At 37.7% G+C, this 20993-nt stretch overlaps 1 protein-coding gene across 10 annotated transcripts in view; it reads right to left on the bottom strand.

Annotated features, from left to right (window-relative positions):
* sorbs2b (sorbin and SH3 domain containing 2b) overlaps positions 1-13333 on the bottom strand; it is a 73611-nt gene extending 60278 nt beyond the window's left edge. For 8 of the 10 annotated variants that reach the window (XM_036568664.1, XM_036568658.1, XM_036568663.1 and 5 more), the window contains exon 1: positions 1732-1944. In XM_036568664.1, coding sequence (XP_036424557.1) covers positions 1732-1777 — 46 coding nt within the window. In that variant the 5' untranslated portion in view covers positions 1778-1944. Of the gene's footprint in view, positions 1-1476; positions 1631-1731; positions 1945-12863 lie in introns of those variants that run through there. The other 2 variants (XM_036568653.1, XM_036568654.1) reach the window with 2 other exon arrangements.
* Positions 13334-20993: the final 7660 nt, after the last annotated feature.

Below are 20993 nucleotides of genomic sequence, written 5' to 3' on the forward strand. Positions count from 1 at the left end.
AACTATTTGATATGAAAATCTACCTTCTGTGGGAAGCAAACTGATATGACAAGAAAAAAGTGCTTAGCTCACTCTGTGTAAACACATTCCTTAATGTTTTCCACAATGAGCTGTACTGACCACTAGTTTTCAACACCAAACATGCCAGCGTAAAATCTGACATGCATTTTCAAACACAAGATGGGTTGTTTGAGAAAGCTTCATGAACATCATAAGAGGCCAATCAGTGCAGCTACAACCTTTTTTTTTTTAATTATATAAACAGTGTATGAGCCTCGTTGCCATCTGCTACCATTAAAATACAGATTTTGTAAGCTTTTGATTTAAATACACAAACAAAGAGCCCAAAATCCTTCGCTTTTATATGGATTAACAGATTATCCATTTAAACAGTAGCAGATCACAGAGCCAGCTTAAGTCTGTATCATCCATCAATAAAATGCATAACTTACAGTCTATTTGAGAGCACAATAGACACTTTTATAGTGAAATCAGCTGTTGTTGTGGCCTACAGAGAGCTGAACATGAATTAAGATTAGAGTGAAACTAATGATAACAGTAAAGTATGTGCATGTATCATTTATTATGAAGACAGTAGATGATGACAGTTTAAAATAAAATATGTGCTAAATTAATTTGTTTATTTCTGTCTTTGTTTTGAATGCTTTGATCATTAAAAAGAATAATGTTTTTGTACTTTTTTAATAATTTAATAATTTATTTTGGGATTTTAAAATGAAGACAGCAAATGCAGACATATGCAGATCAGATGTGATCCGATGCATTTCTAAATTTTATTTATTTATTTTTCTCTGCTTTGGATGAAGTAGACAGTTAAAAAATAAAATAGGAAAATGATTAGTAATATATGTTTTTTTATGGATTTCACACTGAAGACAGTAGATGCAGACATATGCAGATATGCATAGACACTTTTTATTTTATGTTATTTGTCTTTTTCTGTTTTATTTTATTCTTTTTCTTTGCCTTGAATACATTTTAATTTAAAAATAGGAAAATTATTGGTAATATATGTTTTTTTCTTTTTCAAAAAAGTACACAGTTTCCAAAAGAAAAAAAAAAAACTTCAGCAAAATTACTATGCAAATTTTTCTAGCCTCCTGCTGCTCTATTTACCAAACAGACCCTGGGAGTTGCCACTTATTGTCAAGACTTCACGGCTTTCACTAAGCAGTTAGGCCCATCTCAGTCATGTTCTGACAAAACGCAGTTTTTGGAGACCGCCATCACAACTCCTACAGGACATCATACAACTGCATGACCACATCTAAGCCATGCGTTTGATGATGTTGCATTATCTCAACCTACTCCTCTGACCTTGCATTGGCTCAGATGACAGTCACGGTGTGCAGCACATGAACAGCTCAGCAACCACCTGCGGGTGAATTTTAAACTCCGGCAGGGGAGATTTAATCATTACACATGCATACAGTCTAGTTAGAAAAAAACACTGACCAGACTTTCTCTACAACCCGATTCACTTTTTGTGTGCGTTGCCAGGCTGCTGTCAGTCCATTTTGCACTTCGTATGAAAGCAGCTGACGCCCGTGGAGCCGCACAGCAGCCTAGCCAGATGTGCAGAAGCTACTGCAGGAAGTCTGTGCTGCACCTTAAACACATGCAGTCCAACGCATGTTTACATTTCACAACAAGACACCGGTGACGGTGATGATATGCGCACTAAAGCTGCATATGAGTGGTTTTACCTACCTTGTCCAGGCTGAGTAGCCAAATAAGCGGAGCCGCTAGCGCTCATGCGGTCTCCTCAGCTGAGGGACGAATACACGTGTCGTTTATGCGGCTCCGCGTTCAGTAGAGTCGTCTATCTATCCGACAGCGCTAATCCAGCCATTTCCCCGCTGATTAGTATTCAGTGTCCTGCATGTTTTCCTGCCAGCGAACAGAAACCGTGCATCAGCGCGCGCTCTTCTGCCCGCCCCCTCCGCGCGGCATTCACTCACTGCGCTCATTGGCGAGCGCGCTAGCCTGGTTGTCTAGGAGACGGCCAACAGAGAACGCGGTTTAGCGAGGACCCGGATGGAGCAGTGGCCTGCAGCCTGGAGGAGAGTATGTACACAGCGGTGCTGGGTTTACACATTCACTAAGCAGTGTGTGCCTGCTAACATGATATTTGGGAGGAACAAATGTCTGTATGATACAAACCAGGAACATTTTAAATGGGAATTCCTCCGATTATTCAGACTTGTAGCATAACTATGTCGTCGAGATATAAACAGTCATTCAGAGTGGTTCATTGTGCAGAAACTTGTCCATTCTTAACAGTGGTGTATCTACAACGCAGATGTAGCCATTTTATGTACTATCCAAAATGACCAGTGAACCTACACGTGTCGCACTACATGTACCTCTTCTCCATAAATGGCTTTAAGCCAAAACCTTATCTCAAAGCGTATTTGTACGAACTTAAAGTAATAACTTTCTGTGAGGAAGCTGTTTGAGGCATTAAACGCTTTAGATATCTGGTTCCTATTACCAGCACTGTGAACAATCCCTTTACGTTTCTCTAGAACAGTGTGTGTGTGTGTGTGTGTGTGTGTGTGCATACACTTCTACAAATTGAAGATAGTTAGATAGGAATTTAATTAACTTCCTCTGAACTTCTAAAGCCTTTGGAAGTTTTTTTTTTTTTTCTAGATAATCTTTATTGCATATTCATGTTCATGATGTGTCAAAATTGGAATCAAACATTGTTGGCTCACCGCAAATTAGTACTTGGCCCTTGTAATGGAAGGAATTATTTGCAAGTGCATTGTGTTTGATGAACAAATAGACCTCTAAGCCTATTTCTGCACTCCAGAAGTCTGTAGTTTCTCATAGTCTAATTCTTTCAGAACTGTCTCTGTTGCATGCTGTTGAGATAACAAACCTATAGAAAACCAATCTGGTCTAGAATAATTATGCATGATGCACCATGTAATTGTTGGCCTTGTAATCAGGAGATTGCAAGCTTGATGCCACATGATGCCACAGCCATCCATACCTTTCACCCTCCAAGCTTTGTTGCATCATAGTGGGAGACCTAGCTTGCAGGTGGGATTTGGCTATGAAAAAATGGGGGACAAAAGTGGGTAAAAATCCATATATATATATACAGTCTTAACCTTTTAATGCACAATTACGACACAGTAATTCACAGAACAACACTTTGAGTGTTTCCTCATATCTGTTAGGGTTGTGAGGCCTGACAGACTTTCAGCCATGCATCTAAATTTAAACATACCTCTCACCACTGCGTCGTGTTACCACAGAGAAGCATGTTGTACCTTTAAGAGACTAGACAGGGCCTGATAAGAAAAGTAAAGTGGAAGATAATAGCCCATATCAGAAACAAATTAGTGTGCATGTGTTAGAGGTGCTTTCACAGAGTATACACTGGACTAGTATAGTTAAAGAAGACTTTCAGTCATTTGAACTTGTCATTTTGATGATTGCTTATGTAGACATTTGTAAATCAAGGGGATTCGAACATTAGAAATTAAACAAAGCAAACGTAGAATACCTGAGGGTAAATGTAGGGCTTAGTTGCAAAACCACATGTATTACATATTAAAAAGTATTTTTGTTTAGTATTTTAGAAGTCAATTGTTTTTCTGTTCCAAAACTCATTATATCGAAAATTGTTATAAATGGATATACAGTGTTTTGGAATGAAACCATAGTTCATTAATATTCAGTACAGAGCAGTAATTATCTCTTTCATTTTTATCACTGCTTATTTTTCCGAAACTCTGGAACTCCCCCATCTGACTCACCGGGGCCTTCAGTTAACATTGTTGATTTACAGTCTTACTTTTTAGATAAGATTTCCCATAACAGTCAATCAACACAAGTCTCAAATATGTATATAGTGAGTCATCAAAAGGCTCAAATAAGACTCATGGACATTATTCTGAGCGTGTTATTTCCCAGCAGCAGAGCAAAATATGTTTAGTCCACAGAAACCAACTCAAAAGCCTCATTCAGCTCTTTGAGAATTGCAGGCATTCCATTTGTGTTAATCTTGTTCACATGGAAATATTTGATTTCTTTTTAGGGTTTATTGAAAGCACAAGCACCTGGTAGAGACAAATAGGGCAACTTACGAGCCTGATACTCTTAGGAACCATGAAGCCGAGAAATTTGGTCAGCGTTGGCCTTAAACCTGACCACTGCATGCAAAGTATTTACTGTTTGTGTGCAGCTCATCATATTTTTATGTGGTATGTGGTAGTGAATACCAATATGGATTTAACTGTACAGGTGCTGCAGCTGAACATAGACTAGAAGCGCTGCTAAATACAGCATATTCTCTTCCTGAACTCAGACTACAAGCGCTGCTAAATACAGCATATTGTCATCTTTTATGTTGGCCTACATAGGTGCCATGAAATTGAGAACAAGGATAATCTTTGTGTTTGAGAGCTTTGTGTCCAAAAATACCTCTAATAGACCCCTGAGGCCAAACACAAATGACTAAGACTGTAAGAGCTACAAGTGCCTGAGAATGTTTGACATTGCCACCTACTGGTGCATAAAAAGTAGTAACCTTTTGAATTGAATGGCAGCTCTTTCTATAGTGAGAATATATGTATAATTTTGCTCTCTAGGTAAAATATAAGCTAAAAAATGTGGGATGGGCAGTCAAAAAAGTCCAATAGTGATGGAGGCAGGCTTTATATAGAAAATAAAATGTATTTTATTGAACCAACAGGACGGCAAACTTTTTTTAGAATCACCAGAATCTAAAGTCAAAGTTTTCCAACTTATTTTTTCCTTTAATCGAGTAAAATAATTTCGCTACAGCAAGAACTCTTCATTCTCTATATACTGTTTTCTCCTGTTTTGTATGCTGCTCGCAGAAAGTGCAACCCTTAAATTTTTTAGCAGCTTCTCCTTAAGGCTGAAGAACAAAGTTGGCTCAAGGGCTGGATTTTGCATTCATTGTTTCTTTGTTTGTTTGTGTCTTTCTCCTGCTCAGACCTGTCTATTCATGTCATGCATCATGCAAGTCATCATGTCCACTGTTTCTTGGATTGTTAGCGATTCAAGAGGAGGGGCAAACTCAATAAATCCAAATGGAACTGTTATTCCATTAGTTTAATTATTCAATTTATTGCTATTTCAGACATTATAACAGTCATGATAAGTATCAACACTATCAGGACAGGGATACTTTGACATACATTTCTTATTTCCTCAGGATCACAACATTGCTCTAAATGGTCACTATGCAATCATAGGTATTAACAGTATTTCTGCATGTATCATAAAAAATACAGATTTAGAAAACCGATAATGTTATAAAGCATAAGTTTATAGTCAGTGTCATGCCTATATAAGCAACTCTGAGTCTATGCAGTTTGTGTCTATGGAAAAAATAAATGGCATTTTCAAAATTGCCACAATGGCACCTTGTGGTTAAAAAAATGTTCCAAACCTGGTATGTTTCGTTCTATATACATTTCCCCTGCAAATATCACTGGATCCTCTGAGTTGGAAGTAGTTGACATATATACTTTGCTACAAAAAAAGCAAGCTAACACTCTTGTGCATTGGAATAACACAGCATGAAATAAGTCTACTAAACTTAACTACTATTATATACCAACTCCAGCTACTCAAACTGTAGGCTGGTACTGCAAGCAATCTAACTATCAGCTATATATATGTACGTAGCCCTGTCGTAATCCTCTCATTAGCATATTCTAGCACGTTGGACCGTGATAGTTTCAAGCTTCTTCATCATGTACAAAATTAAGCTAATACATGTCACTTTTTTACAGATATACTGAGAAAGCCTGTTTCTAATGGAAAAAATGTGAGGTTTGTGCTGGTAACACATTAGACACAAATATTACTTTATATTATCATAATACGCCATCCAAGAGGAGTTAAAAGGGGAATTCCACTGAATTAAAAAAAAAAAAATCATAATTCAGTCATTAAGATGTAAGCCATGTAATTCAGAGTGGCTTGATGAAAAATGGTCCATTCTAGACAAACTTACTCAATCAGAATCGTTCACAGTAGTGATGATTCAGATGAACCAGATGTCTGAAGCATTTAATGATTGAAAGCAACATAGCAGAAAGTTATTATATTAAATATTTATTAATATTCTGCCTGATGTCTGAGAAATTGTTTTGAAATTGTGTTAAGATAAATGTTTTGCCCTAAAACAATTTTTGAAAAATCTGTTCATGGCAGAGGAATACATGTAGGCACTGTAAGGCAAAATAGACCTCAAAGAAAATGTACTTTTTCCAGATTTACCACTAATTTATTATTTTCAACATTACTTATTAAAACTCAGAAGACAAGTTTAGTCAGAAGACAAGTTCGCTAGTTGTTTTGGATAGTGATTAAAATGGCTATATTTGTATTGTAGAAATGGTGACCATGATTTCTATCACCACCGCTATAAAGAAGTCAGTAAGTTTCTCTACAATAAGTTCACATCAAACCACTCTGAATGACTTCACATCTCAACGACTGAATTATGCAGAAATTCTTAAATATGGGTGGAATTCCCCTTTTAACTGTTTTTGAGTGCAAGGCGCCTTTAAAAATTTTACTTGCAGTTTTTCACGCTCTTTATTAAATGTCATTGTACCGTTGTGCTGGTGAATTATGTTCGTTTGAATTTGCCAGCAAAAGTTATGTTGTGTTTTGTTCATTTTTTTTTAATCTGTCAACATTACAATGACTCATATTGAAGTTCATTTGTAACAGTCCTTTCAGAAGAGACTAGCTTATCAACTGACATGTCCAACAGGATTCCAACCACTGTTGTTTGGAGCACATGGTGAGAAAGGGATCCCTGATCAGAGGTGTAGCCAAGCACCCCACCCTCAACCCCCAGCCGCCTGATTGCTGGGGGACCCCCCATGAGGATAGGTTTACCTGCAGACAGAGAAGCCTCTGTCCACTTAACAGTGCGTCCTTGCTATTCTCCTTTTGTTTTCCTGCTCTCACTCCCGCTCGGGGCGAAATTGGAATCTGCTCGAGCACAAAGGCTAAAGAGAGGAGTGGAGCTGCTCTGGAGCCACAGGCTGGGAAAAGCAGGTCATACCTGCCCATACACCTACAAACAATGCCCACAAAGACACACCAAGCCCCGAGTTCACAGGAAACTGGAGCCAGTGAAATCTCCTGTAACCATATCCACAGAGGCTATCCAGTTGCACACCATTGCTCTTACACAATTTAATCGAGACTTCTGGCTCAGACCTGTTACGAAGTTTCTGATTTAAATACAGGGATTAGTGTGTTTTGCTGGTAACAGGTGTCACTTTAAAGGGCCCATATCCTACATTTTTCTTGTGTTTTATTTTTATTTATAACAATTTTGAGTTTATATATCTTTTACATTTCCAACCTCTCTTTATTCTCTTTATAATGAATTAAACAGGCTGTTTTTGCTATTGTGCTTTTAAGACTGATGCTGTTGTTTGCAAAAGTTAACATATTTTCACTCAATAAATCAACAAAACATGTAATTTGACCAGGGGTGTTCAAAAGTTTCCATATGATTGTATATGTAAATGACTGCTGTTCTGACTGACCCTATATTGAGCTTCTTTCAAAAAGCAGTTCTGGCCGACTAATAACTCCTTATAAGCTTATTTGAATGGGCAGAGCTAAACTCTTACAGACTGAACAGATGGAGAAATGTAAATGTCTTCATGACGTTACAAAAACTAAAATAGGTTGTTTTGCTGCTTAGCTCCTATGTATGGACTATGGAGTGAACAGTACACAACATTTACATGCTACATCAAACTCTTATTTTTAAAAATTCAAGGAAAAATTGATTTTTCATTATATGGGTCTAAATGAATTCTAACTTCAGTTTGATTGATGCACTAATTGGACATATCAACATAGTAGCCTACCGGCCACTTTGTTGGAAACACCTACTTTGTAGGTCCACCTAAAAAAAACCTCCAGCAAAGCCACTGTGTGCCTGATGCATGTTCACCACCACTACACACACTACCAATTCAGTATGGTCAGAAAGTGACCAATCATGAATAAATTACAGCAGGTGAGCCCAACCCACGTCCTGGAGATGTAGCACCCTGCAGAACCCTCCAGTTCCAACACACCTGGCTGTAGTTTTCACAAGCTCCTATAGACCTTGATTACCTGGATCAGGTACGTTAGATTAGGGCTGGAGATAAAGTCTGTGGGTCAGTAGATCGGGGACCAAGATTCGGAGACGGCAAGACAGGCTGGCTGTAATTTGTGCAATTTTCTGTATTTATATATGAAAAATGTATATTACATAAAGCCTCTAGCACAAAATATAATTTCAAATCCATCAGTCATTAATTTGTCCACTCTTCACTTTTGAGCAATCCATGGCCACTTTTACTCCTCATCCTTCCAATTTTAAACCCAATCTTTGAGAAAGAGGAGAAAATCAAGCTCTTGCTTCAGATCTGAAATAAAAAATGTGTTTCTGTCCATCCTTCCACTGTCAACGCAATGGGTCTGAAAAGATGTGTAGCTGTAAGGAAGTCGTTACTGAGAAAAGGAAATAAATAAATATGCAGCAATAAATCTGCACTAGAACACCGAAAATGGACATCTGAGATGGGGAGTGGGCTTTATGGACTGATGGTATCTGGATTGATGGCATCATGGATGCTGATAAGTGCAAACAAATTTGAAAACTCATGCAATATCCTCTGGACAAGGTCTGACTGGAGAGAAATTCAAACCTCTTAGACTGAACGTTTAACCTGTGTAAAATATATTTCTGCAGATTTATTTATAAATTGAAAGCAAATCTTCTGAAAAGAATGGAAGGCAATAGGTGGGCACTAAATACAAAAAAGATATTATATTTATTTGCTGTGTAAATTTCTTCTTGTATAGTGCCATAACATTGCAGAAAATGAATAAAACCTACTTACTGACTTAATGGCCATTCTGACTGGAAATTAAACAAATGATAGAGTGGTCTCTGACTTCTGCACAGTACTCTATATAATGGACCGGTAAGGTATGCATGTCTCATAAAGTGGCCAGTGAGTGAAAATATAAGGTAGGTGGTTCTAATAAAGTAATTGGCATGTAATTTCTTATTCCAGTTTCTGGAATCACATACTGCTATCCAGCAAACTGAAGAGCTGATATGATGATATGGGGTGATGCAAGCTGTGCTTACTGCAGTGCTGTTATATAAGAAGGAACAAGGAGTAAGAGAATTAGCAGATTAAAGAATTTATCCAGAAAGTGGGAACACTTCCAATGGGTCAGTTCTGTTTAGCATTGCTTTAAATGAAAAAAGCAGATTACAAGTACAATCTGCCTCAAAGTATGTGAAAGATTCTCAGTTTCAGTTATTTAGTACAGGATGATGGAGTTGTCTGTTTTGCCTTTGAAGCAAAGATTCAGAAACAGATGAACTATGCAGTACGACAGATTAAGGCATCTATTACTTAATGTAATTGGAACTACCTACAAGATTTTATGCAGAGGGCAAAGTGCACTCTGTGTTATGTAAAGGTTTGCCAGCACAGCGGGAGTAAATAATCAGGTTATTGGATTGTTCTTCTACCTGATCAGTGATTTGTCACTGTGAAATAAATAAGCCTCTGTTTTCCTCTACATTCTGCACCAGGCTGACTGATCCTCCTCTGGGACTCAGGATACCCTGCCTTAAAAAAGTTCATGTGAGTGCTGCCTGAGAAATACATTTGTTTGTAGTCTTATGCTTATAAAGAATTCTCCTAAGAACTTCTTAACAGTGCACTGCTGCTTTGAACTTCCTGCTTCTATAAAAAAGCTCCCTGGATGATTTATTAAGTAGGTTCAGCTTTGTTGGCGCTGGTTTATATGATCATTTAAATAAATAAATTATGCACTGTGACGGTGCTTCTTGCTGCCCGTTTCAATGCCGTTTTTACATGTCCTTGTCAACTTGGCATTGATATTTCCACTCAGAAGGATCCGGGACATCATCTTAAAGGCCACTCCATGTGCAAAGTGCAAGTGGAGTTTATTAGATGAGCCCTCATAGGTGTAAGGGATCACATAAACATGTGTGCACTTGTGTTCTTTGCCCATAAATCATTATGACTTGATGAATTTCTGTTTTCACACCACAAAGACAAACAGCAGATAAAGCTATCTATAAGCCAAAGCAGAAATTGCAAAGCAAAATATTGTACAAATGCTTAATATTTGTAAACAATAACATGGGATTTGCTATTTTCAGATTGGATATTAGGTGGCAAACTACTCCATCTGACTACTGATGTAACTTCATTACTTTGCTAGCTTGCTACTTAGCAAGCTAAAGAGTACACAGCTAGCTACAACTGAAATAAAGGCAATACAACATGGATTTAAACCAAAGCTTACAGCCAGAAAATGCAATTATTCACAAAATCTGTGTACGTTTCGTTCAAACCTACTCAAAAAATGTTCTGCCCATTGCAAAATTTGTATAGCCAGCTAATTAGCTCACTGAGGCTACCGTACCTGAGGGCTATTGCATTCTGATTGAACAATCCGACTTCAGTGTCTAAACTTTATGTAGCTTATAATATTTTAGCACTGTTACATAAAAACTCTTGCAACTGTATTTGTTTGTTTTTATATTTTTACGCCATTTGAAAACATTAGATGCCCTATTGCGTGAACAATTCATGATAAATGGACGAATGGCAATGATCCAAAATCAGCTGGAATAAAATTTGATTAGCATACATTAGAGATAATAGCATTTTTTCCTTCTCATAAATTGTTAACATTGCAATACAAGGTTTTGTTATGACTGCAATAGCATTTTTAGATAGCATCCTTCTCCAATGTCTCAAAATCCAAGCTATCCACCCATCTGTATAGCAGATTCATGCTTGACATGATTTAGTTCTGATAGCATCACATGTAGGACAAATGGAAGGTATCTTGTTTCTTTGGACAGAATATTGCTGTTGAATGAGCTAAGCAGCCGCCAGGTCACCAACAGCAGGGTTCTGGCAGTGGGCTGGTCTTAGAGTGTAAAAGCTGCCTCGGCTGGGTGTCCATGGCCGGGGTTCATATGTAATGCAATACAAGTTTTGGAAATACTTATTCAGAATGCAGAAAATAAGTATCTGTATTCAGTCCAAGTTGCATATTTTAAAGGCAGTATTCAGAATACAGTTACTTTTTACATTTTAGGAAAATACTTTTACTTACCCACTAAAAAAAATATCAAAAGAAACACCATCAATGTTTGAATATGAACTATTTTAAAATCAGCGCATGGTATGAAACAAACATGCTTGTTACATGAACTCTAAAGGAACCTCAATTAATGGCTCCCTTACAAACACTGAAGTTCTTGCTAAAGCCTAAGTAGACTGATAAATCAAAGTGATGATCACTTATTGATCTAAGTGTTACTGAGGTTTGCTAAAGCCCGTAACAGTGAGGAACAGTGTGAAAGGTGAAAAAAATGTTTTCCCCATTTGTCTTATCAAGATGTATTGTAAATGTATTCTAAATGTATTCTGAACATGTTACTTTTTCAAGTGTTTTAATGGAACACTTTACATATACGTAAGGCAGTGTTTTTAGCATTCAGCCATCACTATTTTTTCAAAATATTTCACCCCACCCTGTCCATGGCCTGCTAATACACTCTGATAACATGATGTCACCTCCACAAAATGTCATAATCTCTACATGTCAGCACAGTAGCCACATGAAAATTAAGTTAACTTCTTAGCGGCACCTCAGGCTGGGTATCGTATTTAAATCCTGTTGTTTGGGGAGGGGGTTCTTAAGTAATCTATCACAAAAACACATTGTGACGGCGGCTTATTCTGCATTAGCCAACAGATGACTACATTTCATTCACACCTATTAATGAAAGCAGTAAGTACTGTCACTACTAAACATTATTTAAAGACTTAACAGATTCTGCTGCAAGATTAAACCTACACAAGTAAACATGAAGAACACCAATCTCTTTTAGAGATGTCTAAAATCCAATGCCTTTTCTAAATAGCGTCCAAACAAGGAGCTATAAACTAGCAGAGGTGTGTAACCTAAACCCCTATTTAATTACAAATATTGAAAAAATGAAACATACAATAAATAATGAATTCAGTAAAAGCAGGTACCAAAAACAACTTGAGTAAGAGTAAAATGTCAAAAAAGTAAAAAAATACAAGAACTTCTTAGAACATCTAGAATCTATCAACAGGAGCTGAAGTTGTGAGGCATTACTTCTCTTCTTGTATTATTTGTAATAATAAACCGTGTTAAACATAGGGTGATGGCCAATTATTATTATTATTATTATTATTATTATTATTATTATTATTATTATGCTTGTTACTCAGAAATACTCAAAATACTCAGAAAAGTACAAATAAATCTGAATTGTTTTTAAGTACATGGATCTGAGTAAATATAACTAGTTTCTATCAGCTTCTGTTAAGGAATAATTCAATGTCATTTCAATGTCTGTCTGACATCATTCTGTAAGAATGTGCATAGAAGGTGAATCGATTTCATCATTTGACGCTGTAATGTGACAAGTGGTGGTGTTCACACAACAATTTTTCTATGCAAATTAAAAGCAGTGATTAGTTGACCAATAGATCTGAACCTGAATGAGCATGCACTTATTTAGCTTTGATTTAGGAATCATTTAGCTTTTGTTTAGACTGACCTTCACTTCATGTATGTGTCAATTTTTGCACTATAAAGACTTTTTATTGTTAATCAAATGAATGAGAAAGTATAAATACGAGACTACCATCTACCATCATGTATATATAGATGTACATAAAAGCACTGATAAACCAAAATGCTTTAGTATAATTTGTACTTACCTTCACACGAAGGCATCCTGGCTCTGGCTCCGCTTGACAGTAATGTCAACAGTGGCTAGTTCTGGCACAGGGACAAACACAAGCCCCAAGTCATCGATAAATCTGTAGCCCCCTTGTTGTCTCCTCTGCATGAGGGATCATATCAACCCCCCTGCTGCTATCCCAAGCATATATATCAGTCACTTCAGTGCTCTCCTTTAGCTCAAGACTGCTCCAAATCCTTTCCTCTGTGTGCCTGATATCCAGTTCAGGCTGCCTGCTTGTCCTCTCCTTTTCACCCTGCTGCTGGAATGTGTCTCCTTTGTGTTTAACCTTCAGTTGCGGACGTAGCTCCCCCGAGATGCCACAGACCTAATTGCCAGTAGCTGCGCAGTAGCTGCTCTTTGATGCTGCTGGCTGAGCTAGACTCGCAGAAGATGAGATGAGAAGACTCTGAGGAGCATCCTCACCCAGAAACCATTCAGCACCAGGTACACATACACACCTCCCAGCAACAAAAGTGCTCTTTGTGTCTCACATTTTACAAATACTATAAGCTTCCTTGGATTAGCAGGCTGGCGGACCAATCAGAGCTCAGAGGCTGTGGAGGAGGCAGGATAATCGGCATTAAATCAAAGCAGATGGGAATGGCTGAATATATCGAGGGAGGTCATTAGTGGCGGTGGTGAAGTGCTCAGTGGCTGCAAGAGGGAGTAATCCATTTTACCAGGCCTACGCTTCTAACACTCTCACATAAATACTGCCTCATTATCCTCGAGGGCTACTTCTGGAGCTCTTTTCTGTCTCAGATACTCTGAGGAGAAAGTCCCTGTTCACCAATTTCATCTCCACTAGACAACAGTGAAGGTTCATTAGATAAAGAGACTTTTTTTATGTTTGAATGTCAATGCTATGATAAAAAAGTAGTTCTACAAGGGTTTCTTTTGAATCCACAAAGCATTCTTTGAATGGTTAACTCCTTAAAATCCCAGGTTTATTACATGCTAAGGTTTATTATTCAGTAACTACAGGGACTTAAGTGCAAACTAATCAAGCTATTCTTATGTTATATAAGTGTGTAATAAAACTTTGGGCCTCCTGGAGGCCCTGGCCATGTAAGGGTTTAAATGGATCTCCTCTACGGAAAATGTATTGTACATGGATCCTTATAGAAACTCTTCTATATAGCACCAACGTACTATTGTTGCAAGTGCTAGAACCATTTTTGGTCTATAGAATCCTTTTTGCTGAGAATGAGATTAAATATGTGTAATAACACATGAAATCCAGTGACATTAGTTGAAGGTTCAATGTTAACACAGGCTATTAAGAAAATGAGAAACAAATTATATATGATCATTGATCTTCATTACAGAGAACTAATCACTTACCAGCTTGTACTATATTACTATGTTCTCAAAACAAAACACCTCTAAAATTGTACATTTACAGAACTCTAATGTTAGCTAATGAAACAAGATTTTATTCCAAGTTTATTTTTTTGGTCTGTTCATGAAATATTCACACAATATAAAGGACAGATTGTGTTTTCAAATGGTGTAACAATATGAGTTATATGTGATGAAACACATTTCTTCATCTAAGAATCTATCACCAAACTGTGTACATACAGTACTGTGCAAAAGACAAGGTACCCTCTTCGTTTATTTGATTTCCAGTCAAAACAGCCCTTAAGTACAATTTATAAATTTTTCAGTGTCAGAAAAAATGTTCAGAAAACATAGTGTAATAGAAAATTACACAGAAAGCCTCAACAACTAAATCTATCAGATTTTCGCTATTTTAATTGTCCACGCTTTGCCTTTATTACAGTTTACATTATTTTTGGGAGGCTTTCTTTCCGTTTTTCAAAGAAATCTGCAGAGATTTCTTTCCACACCTCCAAAGTTCGGTCTTAGAAGTTGGTTGCATTTTCTGATTCTCACGATTCAAACATATTGGATGTTGTTGATGTCTGGACTCTGGGGTGGCCAGTGCATTGTTCTGAGAACACCAGCAGCTTCTGTGTTTGTTTGCACATCCTTTCAGAACAGTGGATTTGTTCAGATCTGAAGCAAGAATGGGGCTTGATCATTTATTTAAAAAAGAAGGGAACTTTTTGTCTTGTTTATCTTATGGTGACAAGGTCTTGCACAGTTTTTAGGAGTCCAATTAGAACTCCAGTTCCTGTTTGTGTTAAATCAAAATTGTATTTTCCTTCGACTTTCCCTTTTCTTATGCAAGTAGATTGTCTTATATCTAATCTCCTTAGAAATATCTCCTGAAAAATAAATAACTTGTACTTAATGGCCATTTTGACTGGAAATTAAATAAATGAAGGGTGATCTTAGGCACAGTATTTTATGCTGGGTTTTGACCTGACCAGCAACTTCAGTGCAACTAAGAAATTGAACCATGGATCTACCTGCTTCAAAACACACACTGCCCACTGCCCAGCTTTAACAAAGACATAAAAGCGAGATGGGCGGCACCTGCCGAGGGGTGGGAGGGCGCCTGGCTGAGGGGCTTGAGTTATGGCCCTATCACTTTCAACATGACCTTTCAATACCTCTCAACACAGGCCCTCCCAAGGCGACGCCAGCTATCTCATCTCTCCACCTCCTAGGATTCACAGCCCCTGACCCTGCGACCCTGACCACACAGTATCCTCTTGCTCTATTTATACCCACATTTCATAAATAAGCCTGCCACCAAAGCACCTTGTGCTTGTGCTGCCCCTAACAGGACATGCCTTTAGTTTATAAGTTTAACACAATGATCTTTTGGTAATTCGGCTGACCATAATATAGCATAAAAATAGGGTTGCACCTGGCTGACGCTCATCCCTTTTGTACAATGGCAAAAAAGTATCAGATTCTATTACTTTCCTACTTTCTGAGAAATATCCCTAGTTTTTTTTATTTTTCAAGCACGTAAATTTAATATTTACACTGGCTTCAGCATGAATTAATAGTAAAATTGTGTGACATACATTCTGCTACACAGCAAATACTGTCAGACACAAATAATGTTTGTATGTGGCTCTAATGTCTTTCTATTAGATGATGTTCTAGTCAATGATTCAAGTCCATCAACAGAGGGCAGTTCTCTCCTTTTAAACCTTATTTACAATATAAATTCGACGTCCTGATGGGAGCCTAGATGACCTTTAATGAGCAGCAAAAATCAATAGGCTGGGGCAATTTTCTTTAAAAACAAGGCCCTAAAAAGCTATTTAAAAGCAAGCCAAACTAATGACGTTATTCCCAAGAGCCTCTTCTCCTGTGAATGCTGCCTCAGGCAACACTTTTATTTATGATCAAACCTCTCAAGTCTTGCTTGACATATAACATCACCGGCACTGTCAACTTCAATTACAGGCCCATCACATAATGTCTGAAGAAACTTCAGGCTTTTTCTTAGACAGTCCAGTTATGTATTTTCTTGTGCAATATGAAATGTGGCCTAAGCAACCTGAGCTATGTATACATACAAATGATGCATGAAATAATCCATTTACCCTATAGGTCTTCTTTTTATTTTCCTGCAATATGTAAATTCCAAGAGGGGTCAAGCAAAGGCATGCATTTGATTGACATTGTACCCCACTGAAAGATTTATTTCCCTTGCAGGCCCCTATCACACCCCAGCTGACGTCTCAGGTCAGCAGCCTAATACATTTGACAGGCAGATTAATTACTGTAGGGCGCACATGTCCACAACACTGCACCTTTCTGTCAGGGCCTCATGTTCACAGTGTTGCAGGATGTGTTTGTTTCACACCTCCAAAGCGCTGGCAGCAGGCCAGTGAACAAAACGTACCAGTATGGTGTTTAGCTATATTCTTAATTATGAGGAATGAATGAACACTAATTATTTAAACCCACGAGCTGGCAGCAGTCCTGTGAACAGAACCTACTAGTACGGTGCTGGGTTAAATTTCTGCTTAGGAGGAATGACTGAAATGTAATTACTCTAGTGTAATGCTGTAGTTCATTCCTATATTCTCAACAATTTTACCCAAACTAGAAGAGCTGAAAGAGTAAAAACACGTTATTATTACTTTTTGTTAAAATTGGTTAGTGTTTTGTTAGTGTTCCATTTTCTATACTATATCACCACCTAGTGGCGAGTACCTATAATTACATGTTGTAAACGTTGCCTTTATAGAGAAAATGATTTTTTGGTATGTAATCAAGTGAGAATAAAATATAAAACATATTTTGTGCCAACAAAAGGATGCATTTATTTAATAAGATACTATCCAGATAACCCTGTCGCTGGCTACAAATGAATGAATGAATGAATAAATATATAAATAAATAAATAACTCTGTCGTCCAATTAGGCGCCTAGATTTGTTTATGGCAACAGTAGTCTCCCTACACAGAACTAAATTAGGAAACATTCTTTTTGTTCTGTTTATGAATAACTATATTATTTTGTCTAAAATAGTCTGGATTAAACAAACTGCAGCACTGAGTACGTAGCTTCAGTGTCAATCATTTTAGCTAACAAATAATGTGAAACTTAAAGTGCGCCAACATTAAATCACTTTCTTGAAACTGAGCAGAATATGCTAAAAAAGGCTAGCCACTAGTTTTAGCCATGGCTCTTGACTGACTGTAGTATTAGCAAAAACTTTGTTTTCTCCGGGACCTGGAGGCTCGGTCCTCTCTGACAAGGCGAGGATAGGTCACTTCAGGCGTGGTCAGCTGGGCTAACTGCACCTCCGGAGACTGAGCAGGCTAAGCTAGGCTAGGCTAGCGCTCATGTGCGGCAGTGAGGAGCCTCTTAGATGCAGGCGAGCGTGGAGCCCGTCCGGCTGCCGCAGAGCGTCTCCGGCTCCTCACAGTGCCATGGCGCCTTCGCCACTACTTTTGGACCAAAGTTGGAGGAGCGCCCTCCGGAGCACCAGCGCACTTCCCCCTGGAGGAGACCGAAGCCCCGGCACCCGGCTCCAGCAGCTATGAGCTCCCTGCGGGAAAGGGACCACAGTCTGAAGTAAGACTTAAAGGCGTTTACAGGAGGCAGGACTTCAGATGATTGACCTGGCTCTTACTTTTCCAGAGAAGTCTAAGATTTAGCAGCTTGTATCTGTCTTTATTTATGTTTTTCTGTTTTAAATCTTGTGTCGAAGTAACTTACTTTACATTGCACTTTGCTTGCTCTGACTCCTGACGTCACGAATAGTTAAAGAATAAAGTGCTAAAGTAGAGTCTGGCTGCAGACGAACTCAGGAAACTGTAGATACAAAGCCAACTTTTAATGGAAGTTGTACTGAAAGTAAGATATCAAGCAAGGCTTAATTAGCCGAATTTTCCTCACCAGTGCCACACACTGGGATAACTAATTAATACAAGGCTCATGTAAAGGAATCAGGGTATTGTCTTTCCTGTGGTGCAGGCATATCTAATTGCCCCATCTACACTAGCATTTAGTTACGCCTTAGGTCCCACCTTGCCTCCACTCTGGAAATAAGAGCTCAGGCTTAGTTCTTTATTTTGGATTTCACATATGTGTAGAAGTAATTTATGGGGAAAACATGCATTTCTATCCATAGGATTGAGATCTGAGTAAGCTATATAAATGATAATTTGAGTTGAAGGGGAATTACACCAGTTTTTCAAAAATTCTGAATAATTCAGTCCTTGAGGTGTAAACAGTCATTCAAAGTGGTTTGATGTAAGATGGTTTATTGTAGAGAAACTTACAGACTGATTTCTCCACAGTGGTGACGATAGGAACCAGGGGTCGCCATGTCAGAAACACAAATAAAGCCATTTTATTTACTTTCCAAAACTACCAGTGAACCTACATATGTCTTCTTATGTTTTTATATGTAATGTTTATGATGGTAAAAAAAAGTCATAAATCTGAAAACAATAAGTTTTCTCTTGGACACCATCATAAAACAATGTGTCCGACATCACAGAACATATATCTAACTATTTCACGTTAATGCCAACATATATCTAACTATTTTTTAGTTTAATGACTCTGAAAACTCACTCACAGAAAGAAGGCATTAAACTCTTCAGAAGTCTGGCTCCTGTCACCACCACTGTGAACAATTCTGACTCAACCATCTCAACCATTTAATTAAGTTGAATTTCATCTTTAAGCAAACTGTAAGACAGTTTGAATTAGACTATCCTAAAATCCTAATATTTAAAATAAAATCAGTCTGAGCGTGATTGATATGAAGTCTTTTTAAATATATATTTAGTAAACTAACAATTAAATAATGTTAATAGGCTAATTAAATTATTGCATTGAAATAAAACAGAAGTAGTTTTATGAGGGAATTGGAGCAAAGGGCTTGGTCATTGAGACCCTATGTGCATGTCCTATGTTACCTAACACACTGTACTTTGTTATGTGTCCCATGATACCTGAATCCACCCTAAACATATTTCATGAGACAATAATTGTGTTGTAACTGTTTATATTACAGCTATGTTTTTATTTATATACGACAGTATTAAACTGTTAAATGACAAATAGCTGGTAAGTTACACTCTAGTGTAAAAAATGGGCCTAGCCCTCAATACTAAGGATTGCCTGGCCAGATTTAAACTCTGTAGAGCATATTTTTCAGATCAGAAATCAGAGTGAAAAGCTATCCCATACTAAGTCATTTTATCTATTTGTGTAACTCTTGCTAATGTACTGACTGATGATTTGTCATTTAAGACCATTAAAAGCTTAATGTTTTGCTGTTTTTTTTTTTGCATGGCAGTGTACTCTCCAACCTCAGTGCAGTTTAAACCATGTAAGGCTGTATGATTAAAAAAAGTGAACTCAGAAAAGTAGAATAATTAAACTTACATAAAACTTTACCTTAACTTTAAATAAAACTAATTTGCGTTAAGCTAATTCAGTTGTTTTGAGGATTAATGATAGAAATGTGCTTAAAATGCATTATGCATGGCTTTTTGTCTTATCCAAAGTCAGTTTTAGTGACCAAATGTTTGTCTTTAAGCAGCATTTGTCCTTGTACATGTTGCTTCTATGGAGGCTGGACAAACTGGTAAGAAAATAAGAGAGAGAAAAGTGTAAATATAACTAATGCTATCACAAGGTAAGTTTGCTTTATCAGTAACAGCAGACACAAAAGGCTGATTGTTACTCATTTATTCTTGCATAGCGCACCTGTTCAGCAGCTGTTCATTCAGTGACATCTAGCGTTAGCCTTCAGATCTGCAGAATTATCAAGTATCAAACCTCCAGGAAAACCAACTGATGTCCTTGGGGTTTTTTGACACTTTTCGGTTTGAATGGCAGTCAGATTCTACTGGGACAGGACCCAGATGCATTCAGTGTTCAAATATAAATAACTCAAATGGTCCCATTCAGTTCTGTACAGTCTGTGTCAAAGCCCAGTTTGTGAAATGGAGCTGAGGAGTTACAAGGTGTCTCTACTGTGAAATCACTGTCCCTTTGTGTTTGGTGGTAACAAGCTGACGAAAAATGAATCCACGTCAGTCCGCAGAGTCTATCGGCCGCCATGCAGGTCATGCATGTTTCATAAGGACCTGGCGAGCGGGCTGCTGAAATTATTTGCTGTTTGCTCTGTGAGGGAAACCCGAGCTGCCGTCGGTGCCAGAGTTCCTCTTTGACCTCCGCCAGCCGTTAAAGCCCTCACTCTCCCGCTAATTAGTTTTCCTTTCTCTTGTCTTCCCTCCCTCTTGTCATGGGTTTTGGGTGTAGTTTTTGTGGGAGCGTATCGATCCTTTTCCCTCTTAAGTCTCCCTTTTTTGTTTTAGCAGTGAATGTGTATTTTTTATTTCAGTAGAAGTTATGCGTTGGGAAGAATTGCGTCTGTGTAAGAGTTACTTCTAGAGGTGGCACCGATGTTCAGTATCAGTATCAGACTGATACCAGCAGAAAATGCTGGAAATATTGGAAGAAAAAAGACAGAATACCATTCAGTTCTTTAGCAGATAAAGCATTAAATATCACAAAATTGCTTGTCATTATTAAGGATGAGTTGGAATTTTGGAATATGCAAATATTCATTGAAGTTTAAAAAGTCACATAGTAATTTTTTTTAATGCAGTTCTTGTTAACATTATATGTTCTCATATTTAACCCCTTTAAATCTCAGGCTTATTACATACTAAGGCTTATTATTCAGTAACGACAGGGA

Source organism: Colossoma macropomum, unplaced genomic scaffold (genome assembly GCF_904425465.1).
Source record: "Colossoma macropomum unplaced genomic scaffold, Colossoma_macropomum, whole genome shotgun sequence".
Lineage (NCBI taxonomy): Eukaryota > Metazoa > Chordata > Actinopteri > Characiformes > Serrasalmidae > Colossoma > Colossoma macropomum.